At 43.5% G+C, this 20,865-nt stretch overlaps 1 protein-coding gene across 1 annotated transcript in view; it reads left to right on the forward strand.

The window, feature by feature from the left end:
- Positions 1-17,230, forward strand: part of LOC126029983 (zinc finger protein 239-like) — a 68,014-nt gene extending 50,784 nt beyond the window's left edge. Inside the window, exon 4 of the mRNA XM_049788202.1 lies at positions 16,861-17,230. Coding sequence (XP_049644159.1) covers positions 16,861-17,230 — 370 coding nt within the window. The remainder of the gene's footprint in view (positions 1-16,860) is intronic.
- Positions 17,231-20,865: the final 3,635 nt, after the last annotated feature.

Consider the following 20,865-nt stretch of genomic DNA (forward strand, 5'->3'; position numbering starts at 1 on the left):
CCCTTGAGGCTTTCCACCTGGTTAAGTTCTGTTCATAGGATGCTTGCCTGAAGCGGAGTTGGGGAATTGTTGTGCTTTGATAGTCCTCTTTCAGGCTTGTTCCTGCTGGAGCTACTCTGGGGGTGGAGGGTGGGGTCCAGCCTTTTCTTTCTGGTAAAGGTTTTAAGCCTTCAAATCCCATCTCTGGGTTTTAGTGCATCTCAAGTCTTCATTGCCATTAGGGGTCCCTGACCTGCTTGCTTCCTTCCAAATCTAGAGGTGAAATTTTAGTAGCTGAATAGGTTGAGGCATGCAGACACAGTAAGGTTTGAACTCAACCCCCCTGCCCCAATGTGGGGGCAGAGATAGCACAGTGGTAGGGTTTTTGCTGTGCACGCAGCCAACCCACAACTACTGATGGTTCAATTTCTGACATCCCATATGGTCCCCCGATCTTGCCAGGAGCGATGTATGAGCAAGTAGTCAGGAATAGTCCCTGAAGGATGCCAGTGTGCCCCTCTCCCCCCACAAAAAAAAATCTCCCATCTGGAGCTCAGGAGTTCTTACCTGCCTATGTTCTCAGAAATCACTCCTGGCCTTCAATGGGGGTTGAGGATCAAAAGTTGTTCAATTCAAATGCTTTTCTTGTGCTTTCACTCTCAAGGCCTGCTGGGAGGGGGTTTCTTTTTTGTTTGCTTGATTTTGTGCCTCACCCATTTTTGCTGAGGGCTGACTCCTGGCTCTCTCTACTGAGCCCTATGGGACACAAAGATCGAACCCAAGAGGCCTACTGGCAAGGCAACAGCCCTCTCTAGTGTATTATTTCTTTAGCCCTAGACCATATATTCCTGAACATGGTGGGTGCGAGCACTGAGGAATCAAGTGTGCTGATTAGGATTAGTATGAAGCAGGAACTAGGGAGTCCCAGGCCAGCGGGAAGGAGCTGGGGCAATTTTTGTGTTCACCGGGACCCTGAGGTGACCCTGGTCCTGAAATGGATGCGCCCTGGCCCATGTCCCCACTTGTCAGACAGGAGGGCAGAAGAAGGTTTCTAAACACTGAATCCCTGAGCGTTGTCACTTCTGGGTTAAGTGCTGGAAGTGGTATGGCTACCGGCCTGGAGAGGGAGTTGGTGTGCCCGGCTCCTTCCCTAGAGCCCTGTCCTGGACTCCAAGGTTCTATGGAATTCAGTGAGTGTGGCCCCAAAACCATAAAATATTTTCCTTTTTTTAATTTAAAAAAAATTTTTTATTGTGGTCATAGTGAATTACAATTATTTTCACAGAAATAATTAAAGTACATAGTGACAAAGAATGGGGGGCATTCCCACCACTAGTGCTGTCTTCCCTGCACCCCTTTTCCCAGAATGCATCTTTATCTCTCTCCTTTACTCCCCATAATGCCACTATAACTGTTCCCCACTTGTACAGATTTTTTAAAATTGTGTGTTGATTCTGTTGTTGTTGACTATGTGTTTGATGTTCAAATCTGACCATTTTCTATTTCCACTAAATGTCCATTTGACTATCTGGTCTTGGTACCATTTATTTTTCCACCTCAAATTGTGAGGCTGAACAAGATGACTGCAGTAATGTGATTCAATTGGAGATACACAAAAAGATAAGGGAGAAGAAAAGAAAAACAAAAGCAAAAGGAGAAAAATAAGGAATTGGGAGGAATCTGTCTACGTGTTATTAATTTCCCTTTAGAAGGAGAAAGGTGGAATAAAGCAGAAATAAAAAACAATAGAGCAGTAATAACAAAAGTACAAATAAGAACAACAAAAAAGGTAACCCCCCAAAACAAAACAGAATAAAACAAAAGCAAAGAAAAATAAAAAATAACCCCAAACCAGTAACAACTTAAAAAGATTTGTGCTCTTCCTCCTCCTCCTTCTTTCTTCTTCTTCTTCTCCCAAAGGCACAGTAAATATTGGAGAAATTAGATGGGAATTCCCTTGGCCTAAGAGATACAGGGTTTGTCCATCCTTAAAGCATACTGTCTCATGGGAATAACTAGACTCCATACACACTCATTTTCATACGCCATACACACTCATTTTCATACCCTTTTTATGATGCCAGGGAACTTACCAGTTAGCTGTGGATGATGACTTTACGCCTCTGTAGCTAGAGATCTTGTTATTGCGTAGGTCATAGGATGAAAGCTAGGAGAGTTTTTTTTTTTTACAGTTCTAGAAGTTCTGTTCCATTCGAGTTGGATGCAGGGGTCTCAAACTCGTGGCCCACGGGCCGCAAACAGCCCTCCGTACAACATTTTGTGGCCCTGCCCTGGAGGAATCTTTTTTTTTTCTTTTTTTTTCTTTTTTCTTTTTTTATTTAAACACCTTGATTACATACATGATTGTGTTTGGGTTTCAGTCATGTAAAGAACACCACCCATCACCAGTGCAACATTCCCATCACCAATATCCCAAGTTTCCCTCCTCCCCACCCGACCCCCGCCTGTACTCTAAACAGGCTCTCCATTTCCCTCATACATTCTCATTATTAGGACAATTCAAAATGTAGTTATTTCTCTAACTAAACTCATCACTATTTGTGGTGAGCTTCCTGAGGTGAGCTGGAACTTCCAGCTCTTTTCTCTTTTATGTCTGAAAATTATTATTGCAAGAATGTCTTTCATTTTTCTTAAAACCCATAGATGAGTGAGACCATTCTGTGTTTTTTTCTCTCTCTCTCTGACTTATTTCACTCAGCATAATAGATTCCGTGTACATCCATGTATAGGAAAATTTCATGACTTCATCTCTCCTGACAGCTGCATAATATTCCATTGTGTATATGTACCACAGTTTCTTTAGCCATTCGTCTGTTGAAGGGCATCTTGGTTGTTTCCATAGTCTTGCTATGGTAAATAGTGCTGCAATGAATATAGGTGTAAGGAAGGGGTTTTTGTATTGTATTTTTATGTTCCTAGGGTATATTCCTAGGAGTGGTATAGCTGGATCGTATGGGAGCTCGATTTCCAGTTTTTGGCGGAATCTCCATATTGCTTTTCATAAAGGTTGAACTAGATGGCATTCCCACCAGCAGTGGATAAGAGTTCCTTTCTCTCCACATCCCCGCCAACACTGTTTATTCTCATTCTTTGTGATGTGTGCCATTCTCTGGGGTGTGAGGTTGTATCTCATCATTGTTTTGATTTGCATCTCCCTGATGATTAGTGATGTGTGGAGCATTTTTTCATGTGTCTTTTGGCCATTTGTATTTCTTCTTTGTCAAAGTGTCTGTTCATTTCTTCTCCCCATTTTTTGATGGGATTAGATGTTTTTTTTCTTGTAAAGTTCTGTCAGTGCCTTGTATATTTTGGAGATTAGCCCCTTATCTGATGGGTATTGGGTGAATAGTTTCTCCCACTCAGTGAGTGGCTCTTGTATTCTGGGTACTATTTCCTTTGAGGTGCAGAAGCTTCTCAGCTTAATATATTCCCATCTGTTAATCTCTGCTTTCACTTGCTTGGAGAGTGCAGTTTCCTCCTTGAAGATGCCTGTAGTCTCAATGTCCTGGAGTGTTTTGCCTATGTGTTGTTCAATATATCTTATGGTTTTGGGTCTGATATCGAGGCCTTTAATCCATTTGGATTTTACCTTCGTACATGATGTTAGCTGGGGGTCTAAATTCAATTTTTTGCAAGTGGCTATCCAGTTGTGCCAACACCACTTGTTGAAGAGGCTTTCCCTGCTCCATTTAGGATTTCCTGCTCCTTTATCAAAAATTAGGTGATTGTATGTCTGGGGAACATTTTCTGAATATTCAAGCCTATTCCACTGATCTGAGGGCCTGTCCTTATTCCAATACCATGCTGTTTTGATAACTATTGCTTTGTAGTACAGTTTAAAGTTGGGGAAAGTTATTCCTCCCATATTCTTTTCCCCAATGATTGCTTTAGCTATTCTAGGGTGTTTATTGTTCCAAACGAATTTCAAAAGTGTCTGATCCACTTCTTTGAAGAATGTCACGGGTATCTTTAGAGGGATCGCATTAAATCTGTATAATGCCTTGGGGAGTATTGCCATTTTGATGATGTTAATCCTGCCAATCCATGAGCAGGGTATGCGTTTCCATTTCCGTGTGTCCTCTCTTATTTCTTGGAGCAGAGTTTTATAGTTTTCTTCGTATAGGTCCTTCACATTTTTAGTCAAGTTGATTCCAAGATATTTGAGTTTGTGTGGCACTATTGTGAATGGAGTTGTTTTCTTTTTTTTTCTTTTTTTTTTTTTTTTTGTGGTTTTTGGGTCACACCCGGCAGTGCTCAGGGGTTATTCCTGGCTCCAGGCTCAGAAATTGCTCCTGGCAGGCACAGGGGACCATATAGGATGCCGGGATTCGAACCGATGACCTCCTGCATGAAAGGCAAATGCCTTACCTCCATGCTATCTCTCCAGCCCCTGGAGTTGTTTTCTTAATGTCCATTTCTTCCTTATTACTATTGGTGTATAGAAAGGCCATTGATTTTTGTGTGTTAATTTTGTAGCCTGCCACCTTGCTATATGAGTCTATTGTTTCTAGAAGCTTTTTGGTAGAGTCTTTAGAATTTTCTAAGTAGAGTATCATGTCATCTGCAAACAGTGAGAGCTTGACTTCTTTTCCTATTTGGATTCCCTTGATATCTTTTTCTTGCCTAATCGCTATAGCAAGTACTTCCAATGCTATGTTGAATAGGAGTGGTGAGAGAGGACAGCCTTGTCTTGTGCCAGAATTTAGAGGTAAGGCTTTTAGTTTTTCTCCATTGAGGATAATGTTTGCCACTGGCTTATGGTAGATGGCCTTAACTATATTGAGAAAGGTTCCTTCCATTTCCATCTTGCTGAGAGTTTTGATTAAGAATGGGTGTTGGACCTTATCAAATGCTTTCTCTGCATCTATTGATATGATCATGTGGTTTTTATTTTTCTTGTTGTTTATGTTGTGTATTACATTGATAGATTTACAGATGTTAAACCATCCTTGCATTCCTGGGATGAAACCTACTTGATCATAGTGGATGATCTTCTTTTTTTGTTTTTGTTTTTATTTGTGGGTCACACCCGGCAGTGCTCAGGGTATTTCCTGGCTCCGTGCTCAGAAATTGCTCTTGGCAGGCACGGGGGACCATATGGAATGCTGGGATTCGAACTGATGACCTTCTGCATGAAAGGTAAACGCCTTACCTCCATGCTATCTCTCCAGCCCCGTGGATGATCTTTTTTTTTTTTTTTTTTTTTTTTTTTTGGTTTTTGGGCCACACCCGGTAACGCTCAGGGGTTACTCCTGGCTATGCGCTCAGAAGTCGCTCCTGGCTTGGGGGACCATATGGGACGCCGGGGGATCGAACCGCGGTCCGTCTCCTAGGCTAGCGCAGGTAAGGCAGGCACTTACCTCCAGCGCCACCGCCCGGCCCCGGATGATCTTCTTAATGAGGCATTGAATCCTATTTGCCAGGATTTTGTTGAGGATCTTTGCATCTGCATTCATCAGCGATATTGGTCTGTAATTTTCTTTTTTCGTAGCATCTCTGTCTGGTTTAGGTATCAAGGTGATGTTGGCTTCATAAAAGCTATTTGGAAGTGTTTGTTCAAATTCATGAAAGAGTCTTGCCAGGATTGGTAGTAGTTCCTCTTGGAAAGTTTGAAAGAATTCATTAGTGAATCCATCTGGGCCTGGGCTTTTGTTTTTGGGCAGACATTTGATTACCATTTTAATTTCATTGATGGAGATGGGGGTGTTTAGATATGCTACATCCTCTTCTTTCAACCGTGGAAGATTATAAGAGTCCAAGAATTTATCCATTTCTTCCAGGTTCTCATTTTTAGTGGTGTAGAGTTTCTCAAAGTAGTTTCTGATTACCCTTTGAATTTCTGTCATATCAGTAGTGATCTCTCCTTTTTCATTCCTAATACAAGTTATCAAGTTTCTCTCTCTCTCTTTCTTTGTTAGGTTTGCCGTGGTCTATCAATCTTGTTTATTTTTTCAAAGAACCAACTTCTGCTTTCGTTGATCTTTTGGATTGTTTTTTGGGTTTCCACTTCGTTGATTTCTGCTCTCAGCTTTGTTATTTCCTTCTGTCTCCCTATTTTTGGGTCCTTTTGTTGAGCACTTTCTAGTTCTATTAGCTGTGTTATTAAGCTACTCAGGTAAGCTCCTTCTTCCTTCCTGATGTGCGCTTGCAAAGCTATAAATTTTCCTCTCAGTATTGCTTTTGCTGTGTCCCATAAGTTCTGATAGTTTGTGTCTTTATTGTCATTTGTTTCCAGGAACCTTTTGATTTCCTCCTTGATTTCATCTCGGACCCACTGGTTATTGAGTATGAGGCTGTTTAACTTCCAGGTATTAAAGTTTTTCTTCTGAGTCCCTTTGGAATTCACAAATAATTTCAGAGCCTTGTGGTCAGCGAAGGTAGTCTGCAAAATTTCTATCCTCTTGATATTATGGAGGTATGTTTTATGTGCCAGCATGTAGTCTATCCTGGAGAATGTCCCATGTACATTGGAGAAGAATGTGTACCCAGGTTTCTGGGGATGGAGTGTCCTATATATATCCACTAGGCCTCTTTCTTCCATTTCTCTCCTCAGGTCTAGTATATTCTTGTTGGGTTTCAGTCTGGTTGACCTATCTAGTGTTGACAAAGCCGTGTTGAGGTCCCCCACAATTATTGTGTTGTTATTGATATTATTTTTCAGATTTGTCAACAGTTGTATTAAATACTTTGCTGGCCCCTCATTCGGTGCATATATGTTTAGGAGAGTTATTTCTTCCTGCTCTACATACCCCTTGATTAATATAAAATGTCCATCTTTGTCCCTTACAACCTTCCTGAGTATAAAGTTTGCATTATCTGATATTAGTATGGCCACTCCAGCTTTTTTATGGGTGTTGTTTGCTTGGATAATTTTTCTCCAGCCTTTTATTTTGAGTCTATGTTTGTTCTGGCTATTCAGGTGCGTTTCTTGTAGGCAGCAGAAGGTTGGATTGAGTTTTTTGATCCATTTAGCCACTCTGTGTCTCTTGACTGGTGCATTTAGTCCATTGACGTTGAGAGAAAGAATTGTCCTGGGATTTAATGCCATCTTTATATCGAAATTTGGTGTGTCTTTTGGTTACTCTTGTCTTAAATTAGGTCTTTCAGTTTTTCTCTTAAGACTGGTTTTGAGTCTGTAAAGTTTCTGAGCTGTTTTTTGTCTGTGAAACCATGTATTCTTCCATCAAACCGCAAAGTGAGTTTTGCTGGGTACAGTATTCTAGGTGAAGCATTCATTTTATTCAGTCTTGTCACAATGTCCCACCACTGCTTTCTGGCATTGAGTGTTTCTGGTCACAGGTCTGCTGTAAATCTCAAGGATGCTTGCTTGAATGTAATTTCCCCTTTTGATCTTGCTGTTTTCAGAATTCTGACTCTATCTGGGATTTGTCATTGTGACTAGGATGTGTCTTGGGGTGGTTTTTCTGGGGTCTCTTTTGGTTGGTACTCTTTGAGCATGCAGGATTTGATCACATATATTCTTTAGCTCTGGAAGTTTCTCAACATGACTCACTGGCACGTGTGATCCTTCGAAAACGAAGGGGATTGGATTTAATCTCAGCTGAGAAAGGAGGACTTTGTGCAGCCCTAAATGAGGAATGTTGCTTCTATGTAAATAAATATGGAATAGTGCGAGATAGAATAAAAAAACACCAGGAGGAATTAGCGAGACGACGAAAAGAACTTTATGAGCAACACTTATGGTCTCTGTGGGGAGAAATCCTTCCCTACCTATTACCTTTACTAGGTCTACTGATAATTATACTTCTGCTAGTTGCATTAGGACCTTGTATCATAAATCGCATTACAACTTTCATCTGCACTCAGGTAGGGGAGGTTAAACTAGTCTCAAACAGTACCCCGAGGAACCCTGAGTAACCACTTGCTCCATGAACCAGGTGAGCCTTCGCCCCTCCTCAGCAGGAAGTAGTTATGGAAGAATGACCATCGGCCCTAAATCCGGTTTATAAAAGCAGTGGTTACTACGGTGCTAATTCTAGGGTTAGAATTATGTACTAGAAGAAGTGAGAAATGAAAGAAGTGAAAAACATACTTTTAATGAAAGCTTTAAAATATGATATGAATTTATTAAACTCCAGCCGTAAGTTGTTTTTCTCTCCCGTTTCATTTTAACTAATCATAAGTTGTTTTCTTTAACTGCCTGCCTGCATATTTCTTATCTGCCAAGTTACAGAAGCTGCCTCCCTGCTTCACGCAGCTTTACGACGAGCTCCTGTGTGACCCACCTGCCCTTGACCTCCTGTGTGACCCACCCGCCCTTGAGATTTGAAAATGCTGCCTCCTGGCCTCTCTGCTTCCTGCAGTTTTACAAGTTCCTGTGTGGCCCACCCGCCCTAAAGTCTTGGAATTTAAAATCACCTTTATCTCACAACCCCAGGTGCAGTTCTCCTACGTCAGTGCTCATTCCTGTTTCTTTTGAGATTGTGCCTTGATGATAAGAATGAATCAGCCTGTCTAAATTCTGTATAAAAAGAGACTGGTCTAAGGGTCTGCAAACCTCTACTCTGCCACGAGTACGTTTCGGACCCTGACCGGCCAGATAATAAACGGAACTCGCTTGCATTATTGCTGGGCTTGAGTCTTCATTACTCTGCGCCGGGCAGCTGTAAATCGGGTTTTTCAGACCCTGTAGGTCACACCCCCCAATGTTCAACGCTTACTACTTACTTTGCACTCAAGGATCACCCTGACTTTGCCTCCTGCGGTTCGAAGGTAAATTGAGTTTGAGACCCCTGTCTGTCTTCTGTAATTAGTGGTCTTGGTTTTGGCTCAGATCCTAGAACAGATCCTAGAACTCTAGGATAGAGTCCTTCAGTATGGTTCCACAAGTTCTGCTTAGTTGCAGTTGTCAAAGTCAGACCTCTGGAATTAGAGATCTTGGTTTTTGTACAAATCCTAGGCTGAATCCTCACCTAAGATCTTTCACATTGGTCCTTCGATAGGTTCTGCCCAGTCCATGTTTCAAGGTCAGTCTCCTGTATTTAGTGAATTTGGTTTTTGCACAGAGCAAAGGATGTCATGTCCCCTGATTGCATCAGACCAATAGGTGATGAGATAGATCTTAGATCAAGCTGTTGCTTGACCAGAGATGCAGCGAGGGGGATGGAACCCAGGACCCACTTTACAAATACTATGAGCTTGCAGCAATGACCTTTCCCACCAACACAATAATAATACTGATTGTAATTTACAAATTTTACCATCTTACTCCTATTTGGAGATCCCAGTCCAAAGGTTAATTGCTGAAATATCACATCCTCATCATGTAGTCTGCACTCTGAAATAAAACCAAAGTTGCAATGTAAGAATCAGTTAAATAGGGGCCAGAGAGATTTGTGGAGGTAGGGTGTTTGCCTTATATGCAGGACTGTGGTTCGAATCCTGGCATCCCATATGGTCCCCGGAGCCTGCCAGGAAAGATTTCTGAGCATAGAGCCAGGAGGAACCCCCAGCACTGCTGGGTGTGACCCAAACACCAAAAAAAAATGTAAATGTATACACCTCATGTCATCTGATCACCACCCTCCTCTCTTCCTCCACGGCTTGGAGAACCGCAGCGGTTTCTATCCAAGACTCTAGGATCCAACCCACCTGGCCAGAGAGCGCATGGGGGGAGGCTAGCATCGGACTGGCCCTTTCAGATGCCACAGACGTCGCGTGACTTCACAAGCCCGCCCCTTTATGGCGTGCAACTGGCGGTGGCCGCTTTTGTCAGGGACTGGGGAACCTGATAGGGGTCCCCAGGGATTGGAGGCCTCTGGAGGGACGTTTCCCGCAGTTTAGAGCGCCTGGAGCCACAGGGTTCCAGCTAGGTGAGCGGTGGGGACCCGGGGATGTTCGGGGCGGTGGCCAGAGGCGGAGATGGGCCAGACCTGTGTTATTTGGGGACACAGGCGAGTGGGCCGGGAGGGGGATGGGGCGGCCAAGAGCCTGGAGTGCATGTCGGGGGTTGGTTCATGCCCAGACCCCGAAATGAAGTAGGTGATGGAGGAAAACACGGATTGGGCAAAGAGAGAAGGAAGAGTCATTTGCCTAAGAGAGGTCAAGTTTCTCCCAAGGCAGCTCTCACCCCAAGTCCAGAGGGAAAGTTTGGAAACCTGAGAGTGCCCAGGTCAAACTGGAGACGCTGCCACCGTGTCCCCAGGCTGCAAGAGTTCTGCTCCAAGTTGGCTTTCCTAAGGTTTTTCCTACCTGATCCCTCTAAGCTTTCCACCTGGTTAAGTTCTGTTGGTAGGATGATTGCCTGGGGCAGAGTTGGGGGTTAGACCTTTTCCAGGCTTAGTTCCTGCTGGAGCCTCTCTGGGGTGAGGTGGGTCCAACCTTTTCTTAAGTCTTCAATCCCATCTCTGGGTTTCAGTGCATCTCAAGACTTCATTGACACAGGGGTCCCTGGTCTGCCTGTTTGCTTCCAAATCTAGGGGCGAAATGTTAGTTGGATAGGTTGAGGTATGCAGACACAGTATGGCTTGCGTTCAAACCACACCTCCCTTCCCCTAAAGTAGAGGCTGAGAGCTAGCACAGTGGTAGGGCTTTTGCTTTGCACTCGGCCAACCCAGGACTGATGGTTCAATTCCTGGCATCCCATCTGGTCCCAAGGCTTGCTAGGAGCAATTTCTGAGTTTAGAGCGAGGGGTAACCTCTGACCGCCTGCGGGTTTGACTCCTCCCCACAAAAATCCCCCGTGTGGAGCTCAGGATTATTTCCTGACTGTGTTCTCAGATATCACTCCTGACCTCCTATGGGGTGTTGAGGATCTAAAAGGGTCAACGTTGTTCAATGCAAATGCACTGCTCTTATGCTTTCATAGTCACCTCCTGGTGGGAGGGGGTTGCCTTTTTTTGATCGCAAGGTTTTGTGCTAAAGCCATCTTTGCTGATGGCTGCTGACTCCTGACTCTTTGCTGAACCTATGGAATACAAAGATAGAACCCACGATGCCTGTTTGTAAGGCAAAAGTATACTCTAGTATACTATTGCTTTAGACCTAGACCATGTATTCCTGAGCATGGTGTGAGCACTGAGAAGTCCACTGTGCTGATAAGGATTCATACAAAGCAGGAACCAGGGCGTCCTGGGCCAGCGGGAAGGACCTGGATCAGTTTTTGTGATCACCAAGGACTGAAATGACCTAGACCTGGATTGATGCACCCTGTCCCGTGTCCTACCTGCCAGACAGGAGGGCAGAAGTTGGTTTTTGAACACTGAGTCCCTGTGCATTGTCACTTCTTGGTTAAATGCTGATAGTGGTGCTGCTCCCATTCTGGATGGGGCGTTGGTGGACAAGGTTCTGCACAGATCCCTATTCTGGGCTCCCAGGACTGTGTGGGGCTCAGGGAGGATGCAGGGCTCAGGGCTGCAATTTTCTCCTTGTAGATCCCAACCTGCTTCTGTGTCTCCGGGAGAGGAAGGAGGTTCTGGCAATGTCTCTCCATTGGGTCTGGACTGGTGCCTGGCAGTGTGGCCCTGATGGCCCATTAGGTTTTCCACCCCAGTCCAGGCACTGTGTCCTCCTAGCAGGGAGTTATGTTCCTTTTTGGTGCTTATGACTGACTTTTCTCCAGGGTTTCTGCAAAAGGCCTTGCGGCTGTTCTTCAGGGATAATCCAGGAGGAAGAAAATGGGGCGACACGAAGTGACATCCTGCCCCCAGGTAGTAGGCATGTGTGGACTCTGAGGGGGGGGGGTGTTGACAGAAGAGTACAGCCCCAAGGGGAGGGCCTCCCAGGCAGGAATTCTAAATGGCATGTGGCTCCCTCCAGGGCTAAAAAAGTCATTTATTAAAGGTCCTTTATCTTTGTTGTGTTTAATCTGTGGCCCTAGCTAGTGGTGCTCAGAATCTACTCCTTGCTCTGTGCTCTTCGGATTCCCCTGGTAGGTCTCAGACCCTTTGGACTGCTGAATTCTAGGCTTGAGCTCTGGGTAATATGGACCTGATATTGGTGAGGAATGAGTGCTTGATCTTGGGATATTTGCCATGAAGCCTCATTCCCATCTCATCTGAGGAAAAGCTCTTTCATCCTTCATTCTGCAGAATCTTGCCTTCTCCCTGCAGCCACATTTCTTCTCAGTAATTCTGTCCTACTTTCAGAGCCTCCTCATTTGCAGTCACCCGGTTTTGTGGCTCTGAGAAAAAGGAGGGGAAAGGGTCTCTTGAGAAGGCATGGATGTTGGGAATCCTGTCACTTCCCTGCTCCAAGAGTGATTTGTTTGAGGGGTGAACCAGGTTTGCTGCTTTGGGCAATGAGAGCTTTAAATCACTCAATAGACACTGGGTTTTCCTACATTCCTTGTAGTGAGGGCAGAGAGGGGCTTTGGAGATGAATTCTGCTGGTTTGGTCTTACCCTTGTGAGCCACACCACAGTTGCAGTTGACTTTTCAGCTTCTTCTGTCTCTGTGCTTTACTCCTAACAATGCTCAGTGAACTGAGTGGTGCAGATACTGGCCCCAAGGTATCTCTGTGTAAGCTGGCACTTCCAAGAAATTTTTAGAAAAGTGATCCAGCTTTCTAGACTGATTTCTGGGGCTCATCCTCATAGGAAGGGAAATTGATGCTGATTCCTCCCATCGGCAGAAGGAAGAAGCCTGAGTCTTTCTTGGGAAATGAGGGGTCCTGTCCTCACCCCAAGGGCCCAGGTGCCACTGGGCCCTGATTTTCTCCTTTGTGTGTTGGTTCAGGACATGGTGACCTTCCCCGACGTGGCTGTGAGCTTCACCTCAGAGGAGTGGCCGTGCCTGGATGCCTCTCAGAGGAAGCTCTACAGAGATGTGATGCTGGAGACCTACCAGCACCTGTTGGCCATAGGTGAGAGCTGCCTGGAGGAGCCTGTGTGGGCCATACACGTGGGTGGTTCCTGGTAAGAGACCAGAGATCTGGGTTCAATAGGGAGTGAATCTGCCCCAAGGACAAGCTTCTTTTATTGTTCTAACTGCCTAGTTCCTAACTTTATTGCTTCGATGAGTCCAGTTATGTATTTTTCAGTGTCATTTCACAGTTCTGGGAGATGGTACATTGTGTTATGTGTAACTTCCCTGGACTCGACATTGGTCCTACTTTTTCAGATATTCTTGAGCCTTACTTGAATTTACTCCTGGTTCTTCACTCAGTACTCACTGCTGGTGGGACTCAAAAAACTACAGAGAATGCTGAAATCAGTATCACATTGATGAAATACAAGGCCAATGCTATACTACTGCTTTTCCACTGTATAATCTGGCCTCATTTATTTAAACCTGGTCTTGGGCCAGAGCAATAGCACTTGGTGAGGGCATTTGAATTCCTCGAGTCTAACTCCCCAGGTTCGATATCTGGCATCCTATGTGGTGCTCAGAGTTGTCAGGATATTTTTCAATGCACAGCCAGGAGTGCTCCAGAGTGGACCACATGTCGGCTCCCAACAACACATAAACAAACAAACAAATAAATCTGGTTCTCACCTGTGATAGCCAATGTAGATATGAAGAGAAGAAATTCGGTTCTTCATCTCTTTCATGATTTTGCCACTTTCATTAGGGACCCAGACTCATACACTGGGGGTGCTTTCTCCCTCCCTCCCTCTAATCCATATATTGTTTCTCTGGGGCAGGTAACGGTGGGATGAAGCCTGCGTTGATCTCCTGTTTGGAAGGTGAGTCCTGGGAGGCTGCAGGGAGAAGTATTTCCAGGTGAGAGTTGGAATTGACCTCTCCTTGGTTCATGCAGTGAGGTGGGTGTGGAGCCTTGTGGCACGTGTGATATTGGGTGCTGGGTATTGGGTGTAGCGTTTCCAAATCAGTGTGCAGAGCCTTCACAATTCCATTCACTGCCCTTGATGCTGAATTTTAGAATGATTGGAAGCTTTATTGTTTTGGCTATGCTCTTTCTGATTCCCTGTCTGGGCATTTAGAACAGATTTCTGAGCCTTTATCTCCCACCATTCTTGCACTTAGCCTAGCTGCACAGACCCATGGATGGATGCCCCTCTTTCCTGTCAGTCTCCACTTGCCAGTTTCCTTGGCTAATTAGTGGGTTTTTGAGATTTCAAGAAGGGTTTTTAAAATTTTTTTTTTATCTTTTAATTAATTTTTGTTTGAGGCCCATTTTGGGGGTGCTCAAGGCTTTCTTTTGCACCTCTATTCAAGGAATCACTCCTGTTAGGTTCTGGGACCCAATGTGAAGGCCTACCACTTAGAACTAAAGATAAAATATGGCTCTGGACAATGTTTGAGAATATTAGGAAGCTTTTTGTTTCTGTTCTGGGACCATCCAGAAGGCTCTGTACTCAGGAATTACTCTTGCAGTGCTTGGGGAGTGGGAAGTATATGGGATGCCGGAAACTAAACTCACACGAGCCACCTGCATGGCAAACACCCTCCCTGCTGTATTCTATCTTGCTATCTTAATTTTTCAAATTTAGAAATAAATCTTATCAGTTCAGTGGTTTACCATTGATGAATGAGCACATCACAGAGCTAAGTTGGATGTTGTCATGTTCCTCACCACAATCCTCCTAATCTATCTTCCCTTTCCTTTAGGTTGATTTAGTACCTGAAAACAACATGTTCTTACTCCACCTATGTTGCTTTGCTTCATTTAACTAATTCTTTTTGTTTGTTTGTTTGTTTGTGTTTGGTTTTTGGGTCTCATCCCGCAGTGCTCAATGGTTACTCCTGGCACTACGCTCAGAAATTGCTCCTAGCAGGCTCGGGGGACCATATGGGATGCCGGGATTCAAACCATCATCCTTCTGCATGCAAGGCAAACACCCTGCCTCCATGCAATCTCTCTAGCCCCCATTTAACTGATTCTTACATTGCACCTTTGGTTTTATTTCAGAGTGCAGACTACACGATGAGGATGTGGAATTTCAGCAATTAACCTTTGGACTGGGATCTCCAAATAGGAGTACGATGGTAAGATTTGTAAGTTAAAATCAGTATTATTATTGTGTTGGTGGGATAGGTCATTGCTGCAAGCTCATCGTATTTGTAAAGTGGGGCCCTGGGTTCCATCCCCCTCACTGCATCTCTGGTCTTTGCAGTGCTGGGTGGGTAGACATCTCCATGCTGGGAGACGTTGCCTGTTCGGTTCACCTGAGTGCTAACATTAGTTAATTCAATAATATTTCCAACCTAAATTAATTTATAATATTTTTCACACCAAAGAGAATCTACTTTGTGGGTAAAGGCCAAAAAGAAACACTGTGTTTCTTATTTCATAAAACGTAAGCCTGTGTTGTTTCAATTCATTTCTCCACTAGATCCATATCCTTCCTAGCAGTAGGAAGGACCCTAGCTGTGTTTTGCCATGGAAAACGGGTTGTCATCCCGGCCATTGTATATAGGCCATTGGGCCCCAAGAGATCGTCTCACAGAGCACACAGCTATGAATAAACTTTGAGAACCAGATGGTTCTCAAAAGAACCAGGAAGCCCACTTCCCCAAAAGTAAATAAAATAGAATGCATAAGAAAAAACTCATTGATTTTGAGAGGAATATATTTAAATCAAGATATTTTTCTTTCTTTTTTTTTTGTGGGGGCTTCACATTCTTATGTGTAAGGGATCCTCCACTGTGTAATCTTAAGGATCACTGTGGCAGGCTCAGCAACCATAACAATTCTGGAGACAGACGCTCAGTTCAAAGTGTGCAAGACAAGCTCCTTCCTGCTGTTCATTCGCTTGGATCCTATTCACATACTTTTTGTTCTTTGTTTGATTTTTTGGCAACACTCAGTGACTTTCAAGGTTTATCTTCGCTCCGTGCTTAGATTACTATGGGCAGGATCTGGGATCCATATGGGATGCCAGGGATTGAACCCAGTGAGCACAGAACCCTCACCAATAGGATTTTCCCTATGGGGAACTAGTCATTGTTCACTTAGAGTCACCTTTTTTGGCCTATTTGTTCTTCTGTTAATTAACTAAGGACATTTCTTTCGATGGTGTCTGCATATGTCCATAGACATGCACATGTTGAACATTGTGTTTTTGTGATGGAAATCACCCATGCACTTCTGGTTTTGAACATGGAGACTGTCACAGGAGAGGGAAGTAATAGGATTATCCTATGCTGTTCCACAGGGAAGAAGCAAGTCCCCCTGGGATGGGATTGACCCTATGCTATTGGACACAGTCTGGAGAGAACGGCCCTGCCCACGTTCCCATAGAAGTGAGGATTCTAGGAACATCTGTTCTGGAATAGAGCAGAGTGAAGAGAGCGTCATTGCTGCAGCACCACCATCCACTGCTGGTGCTCCCAAATCTGCTTCACCCAATCTCTGGACAGAGACCCACACAGTGGGGCCTCACTGTGCCACGCAAGCAACAGTGTTTTCTCCTAACCACTCACAGCAACAGGTTCACAACCCAATTTTCCATGCAGTGGTGCCACCTGAGTGTAAGCAATTTAGGAGTGCTTTCCCCTGTGTTCGGCACCATGATGTGTCCTTGAAAACCCCCAGTACACAGGATCCCTCTAATTGTCAGCAAGGTGGACAATCTCTGGGTCAGCTCTCACAGCCATGTGACTCTAAGGAAGTCAGTAAACGAAAGAAACATTATATAGGTCCCGAGTGTGGCAAGGCTTTCCCATCCCCTCCAGACATTAGAGTGCATATGAATACTCATACTGGAGAGAAGCCTTACATATATACGGAGTGTGGGAAGGCCTTCTCTCAGTCTTCACACCTATTTGGCCACTTCATGAGTCATTCTAGAGGGAAACCTCATGTATGTGATAATTGTGGGAAGGCCTTCAAATTCATCTCAGGTCTTAGTAAACATAGGAAAAGTCATTGTGGAGAGAAAACTTATTCATGTGAGGAGTGTGGGAAGACATTCCTGTATTCCTCAAGCCATATTAGACACTTGCGAAACCATACTGGTGAGAAACCCTACATATGTAAGGAATGTGGGAAAGCCTTCAGTCGATCTTCAGACCTTATAGCCCACTGGAAAATTCATACAGGAGAAAAACCATACATATGTCAAGAGTGTGGGAAGGCCTTCAGACGATCCTCAACACTTTATGAGCACAAGAGAATTCATACAGGAGAGAAGCCTTATTCATGTCAGGAGTGTGGGAAGGCCTTCAGTCGATCCTCAAACCTTTCTGTGCACACGAGAATTCATACAGGAGAGAAGCCTTATTCATGTCAGGAGTGTGGGAAGGCCTTTACTCAATCCTCAGCCCTTTCTGCACACAAGAGAATTCATACAGGAAAGAGACCTTAATTATGTCCAGAGTGTGGACAGGGTTTTTCTCATTATGCACTCTTTCATACACATAAGAAAGTTCATCAGGAGAGACACCTTAGTTGCCTAAGGAGTATGGGAAGGCCTGTTATATATTCCTGTTATATATTTTTTGAAAATATGAAAGTGAATACTGGATGGTCTGAGCAATCAACATTGTTGACATTGGCATGTACACCACTGGTGAAATTTGTTCCCTGGTATCCTATAGTGTTTCCCAAGCTGACCAGGATGGATTCCTGAGTGCAGAACCAGGAGAAATCTTTTTCTCCACAGATTTTTGCACCCTTCCCCACCCCCAAATAAAGAGAAGTCCTAAACTGGACAGAATTCTTGCCAGATGTAGGGAATGTGGGAAGCATTGTTTATTTCTAAATATTTATTCTGCATTAAAATGCATATTTGCAACCAGTGTGATAGTATAGTGAGTAGGGCATTTGCCTTGTAAGTAAACCACCTGGGCTGATTCTCCAGCATTTCAAGTGGTCACCAGAGTCTGCCAGGAGCGATTTCTGAGCATAGATCCAGGAGTAACCCTTGAGCACTGCCAGGTGTGATCCAAAAACCAAAACCATGGGTTAAAAAGTTGTCGTAGGGGCCGGAGAGATAGCATGGAGGTAAGGCGTTTGCCTTTCATGCAGAAGGTCATCGGTTCGAATCCCGGCGTCCCATATGGTCCCCTGTGCCTGCCAGGAGCAATTTCTGAGCTTGGAGCCAGGAGTAACCCCTGAGCACTGCCGGGTGTGACCCAAAAAGCCACAAAAAAAAAAAAGTTGTCGTATATGCCAGAAAATAGGTAAGTTAGAGCCTGCCAGGAGTAATTCCTGAGCATAGAGTTAGGAGTAATCCTCACTACCAGGTGTGGCTCTCCCAGAAAAATAATTAGGTGACTAAATCATGGTTGAATATGGCAGTATAAATGTAGAGAACACATATTGTTTCAAGTACTAAATAAGCCAACATAAAAAGAAATATAGACTGATGTTAAGAGCTTGGTAGGGGCCGGGCGGTGGCGCTGGAGGTAAGGTGCCTGCCTTACCTGCGCTAGCCTTGGACGGACCGCGGTTCGATCCCCCGGCGTCCCATATGGTCCCCCAAGCCAGGAGCGACTTCTGAGCGCATAGCCAGGAGTAACCTCTGAGCGTCACCAGGTGTGGCCCAAAAACCAAAAAAAAAAAAAAAAAAGAGCTTGGTAAAATCCTGCTGGGGGCCTTGTAATAAACAAAGAACTTCATTAAAAGCAAGGATCTCTGAGAAGTAAGTTTATGTATATGTAACCATTTAAGCCTGGAACAAAGACAATGAGAACATAGAATTGTATCCATTGAAAAATGAGTTTAATTTATCTGAAGTCCCCTTTGTACATTCTGGCCTGCCCAACATGGGTCCTGTTATCTGTACATTCTGACCTACTCGCGATGAGTTTTATTATCTAGGTATTTATGTCTGTTCAATGCATCTATACCATGTCTGCATGCATAGGTGCAAAATCTTGCCCACAGAAAATAAGCCTGCTCCTCAAAATGTATTTAAACTAAATCTCTTCCCTCATTAAATGGAACTCTTTTCCCAGTTTCTTTCTGTCTCTTTGTTATTTTTTCTGTTTGTTTTAATTCTTGTGCTCCCACCAAGAAATACCCACGTTGAAAAGTGTCCAGCGCATCGGGACAAAATCCACATTTAGCTTTGTGAAAGGTTCATTCAACAAAAGTTAAAACATACAGATGAAAACATTGAGTGGGCCAGATAAAGAGCACAGCAGAGAGGGTGTTTGTCTTGCAAGTGGCTGGTCTGTTTTCAGTGCCTGGCGTCCCATATACTCCACCAGGTACTGACAAGAATAGTTCCTGACAGCATAGCCCTGAGTATCACTGGGTTGTGCTCAAATAAAAAATAACTACTTAGTATTCTCAAAGATTGAGTCAGAGACATAGTACAGCTGAAAGTGCATTTGTCTTCCAAGTGGTGGACCCAGCATTGATCATCATCAAATATGGTTCACCAAAACCATCAGGAATTCCTGAAGTACAGGGTCAAGAATAAACCCTGAGAACTGGCCTTCAAATAATAAAAGAAACAGGATCTCAAAGAAAACAAAAACCTCTTTGGGGTCTCAAAAATACAGCTAATGTAAGTAGATGAAAATAGAAGTCTTTGATCAACTCAACAGAAACATCATAGGAATTATTGGAGTCCCAGAGATTCAGGAAGAGAATATTAAGAAGAGTTGGAGGAAGTGTGAGAAGAGGAAGAAGGGGAAGAAGAATAAAAAAAGAAAGAAGAAAGCGAAGAGGAGGAAGTAAAATGGAGGAAGAAGGAAGAATATAAAGAAGAGGAAGAAGTAGAGGAGGAAGAGGAATAAGAGAAGTGCAAAATAGAAGAAGAAAGGAAAATAGGTGGAAGATTTATATTTAATTTATTTTCTTTTTTTGAGGGGGGGGTCACACCCAGCAGCGCTCAGGTGTTACTCCTGACTCCATGCTCAGAAATCACTCCTGGCCGGCTTGGGGGACCATATGGGATGCCTGGATTTGAACTAATGACCTTCTGCATGAAAGGCAGGTGCCTTACGTCCATGCTATCTCTCTGGCCCCTTATTTTCTTATAATAGTGTGTTTAAGCATCATGATTATAAACATGTCTATAGTTGGATTTCAGTTAAAAAATAAAAATATTAATTCCCTCTACAATAACCCCAATAGTTACTGTGCCTATGCAGGGGGATAAAGAAAAGGAGGGGGAAAAAATCATTTTTCCACATGTTTATTTATCGATTGATCGATTTTTTGACGTCTTTATTTTGGTGTGGAGATTATGGTTGATGTCTCCAATATTATTTTATTTTATTTTGTCTTGTCTTTCTCTTTCTTTTTGCATTCGAGCATGAGTTGATTTCAGAACCGAGACTATTGTGTGGTGCCTATCTTTATTGCTGTAGTGCTCACAGGTTATTTAATTCAATAATTTTTTCTGAATTGTGGTATTTCAATTACCTGTTTCACATCCTCTCTCAAACTGAGGTTGGAAGCCTCTAGAGAGACTCAGCCCATTTTCAGCGTATTTGACTTTTGACTTGTTTTTTTCCTCTTATTTTGTACCCCATTCTATTGCTTTTCTTGCCTTCAAACAAAACCACATACCTCAATTTTTCTAGCTCTGCCTCTTAAATAGAAGGGGAAACGAGGGTTCCAGGACCAAACAGATATGAGATCACTAATAGTAAGCCAGACAAAGAGGGGTCCACCTACTCTAGCAGCCCGGGGGGTGATGGTGGGGTATATGGGTTGTAGAAAGGGAACTGGAATGGGGGAGGACATAGTTGGTGATGGGTATTCCCCTGATTCAATGTTAATATGTACCTAAAACACTACTGTGAAAGATATGTAAGCCATTATGGGAAAAATATGTTTTTAATAAGAAACTTTCTTTAACTTACATGTATTATTATTATATCAATTATATTATGTTATGTTATGTCACTATATTATGTAATGTTAGCTTACCTCATTATGTTAATCAATTTTGTCTCTTGAATAAATTCTTACAATAAAAAAAATCATTGAAGGAAACAAATATTGTTTAAAAAAAAGGAAAATATAACTAATGATCCAAAG

This window comes from Suncus etruscus, chromosome 15 (genome assembly GCF_024139225.1).
Source record: "Suncus etruscus isolate mSunEtr1 chromosome 15, mSunEtr1.pri.cur, whole genome shotgun sequence".
Taxonomy (NCBI): Eukaryota; Metazoa; Chordata; class Mammalia; order Eulipotyphla; family Soricidae; genus Suncus; species Suncus etruscus.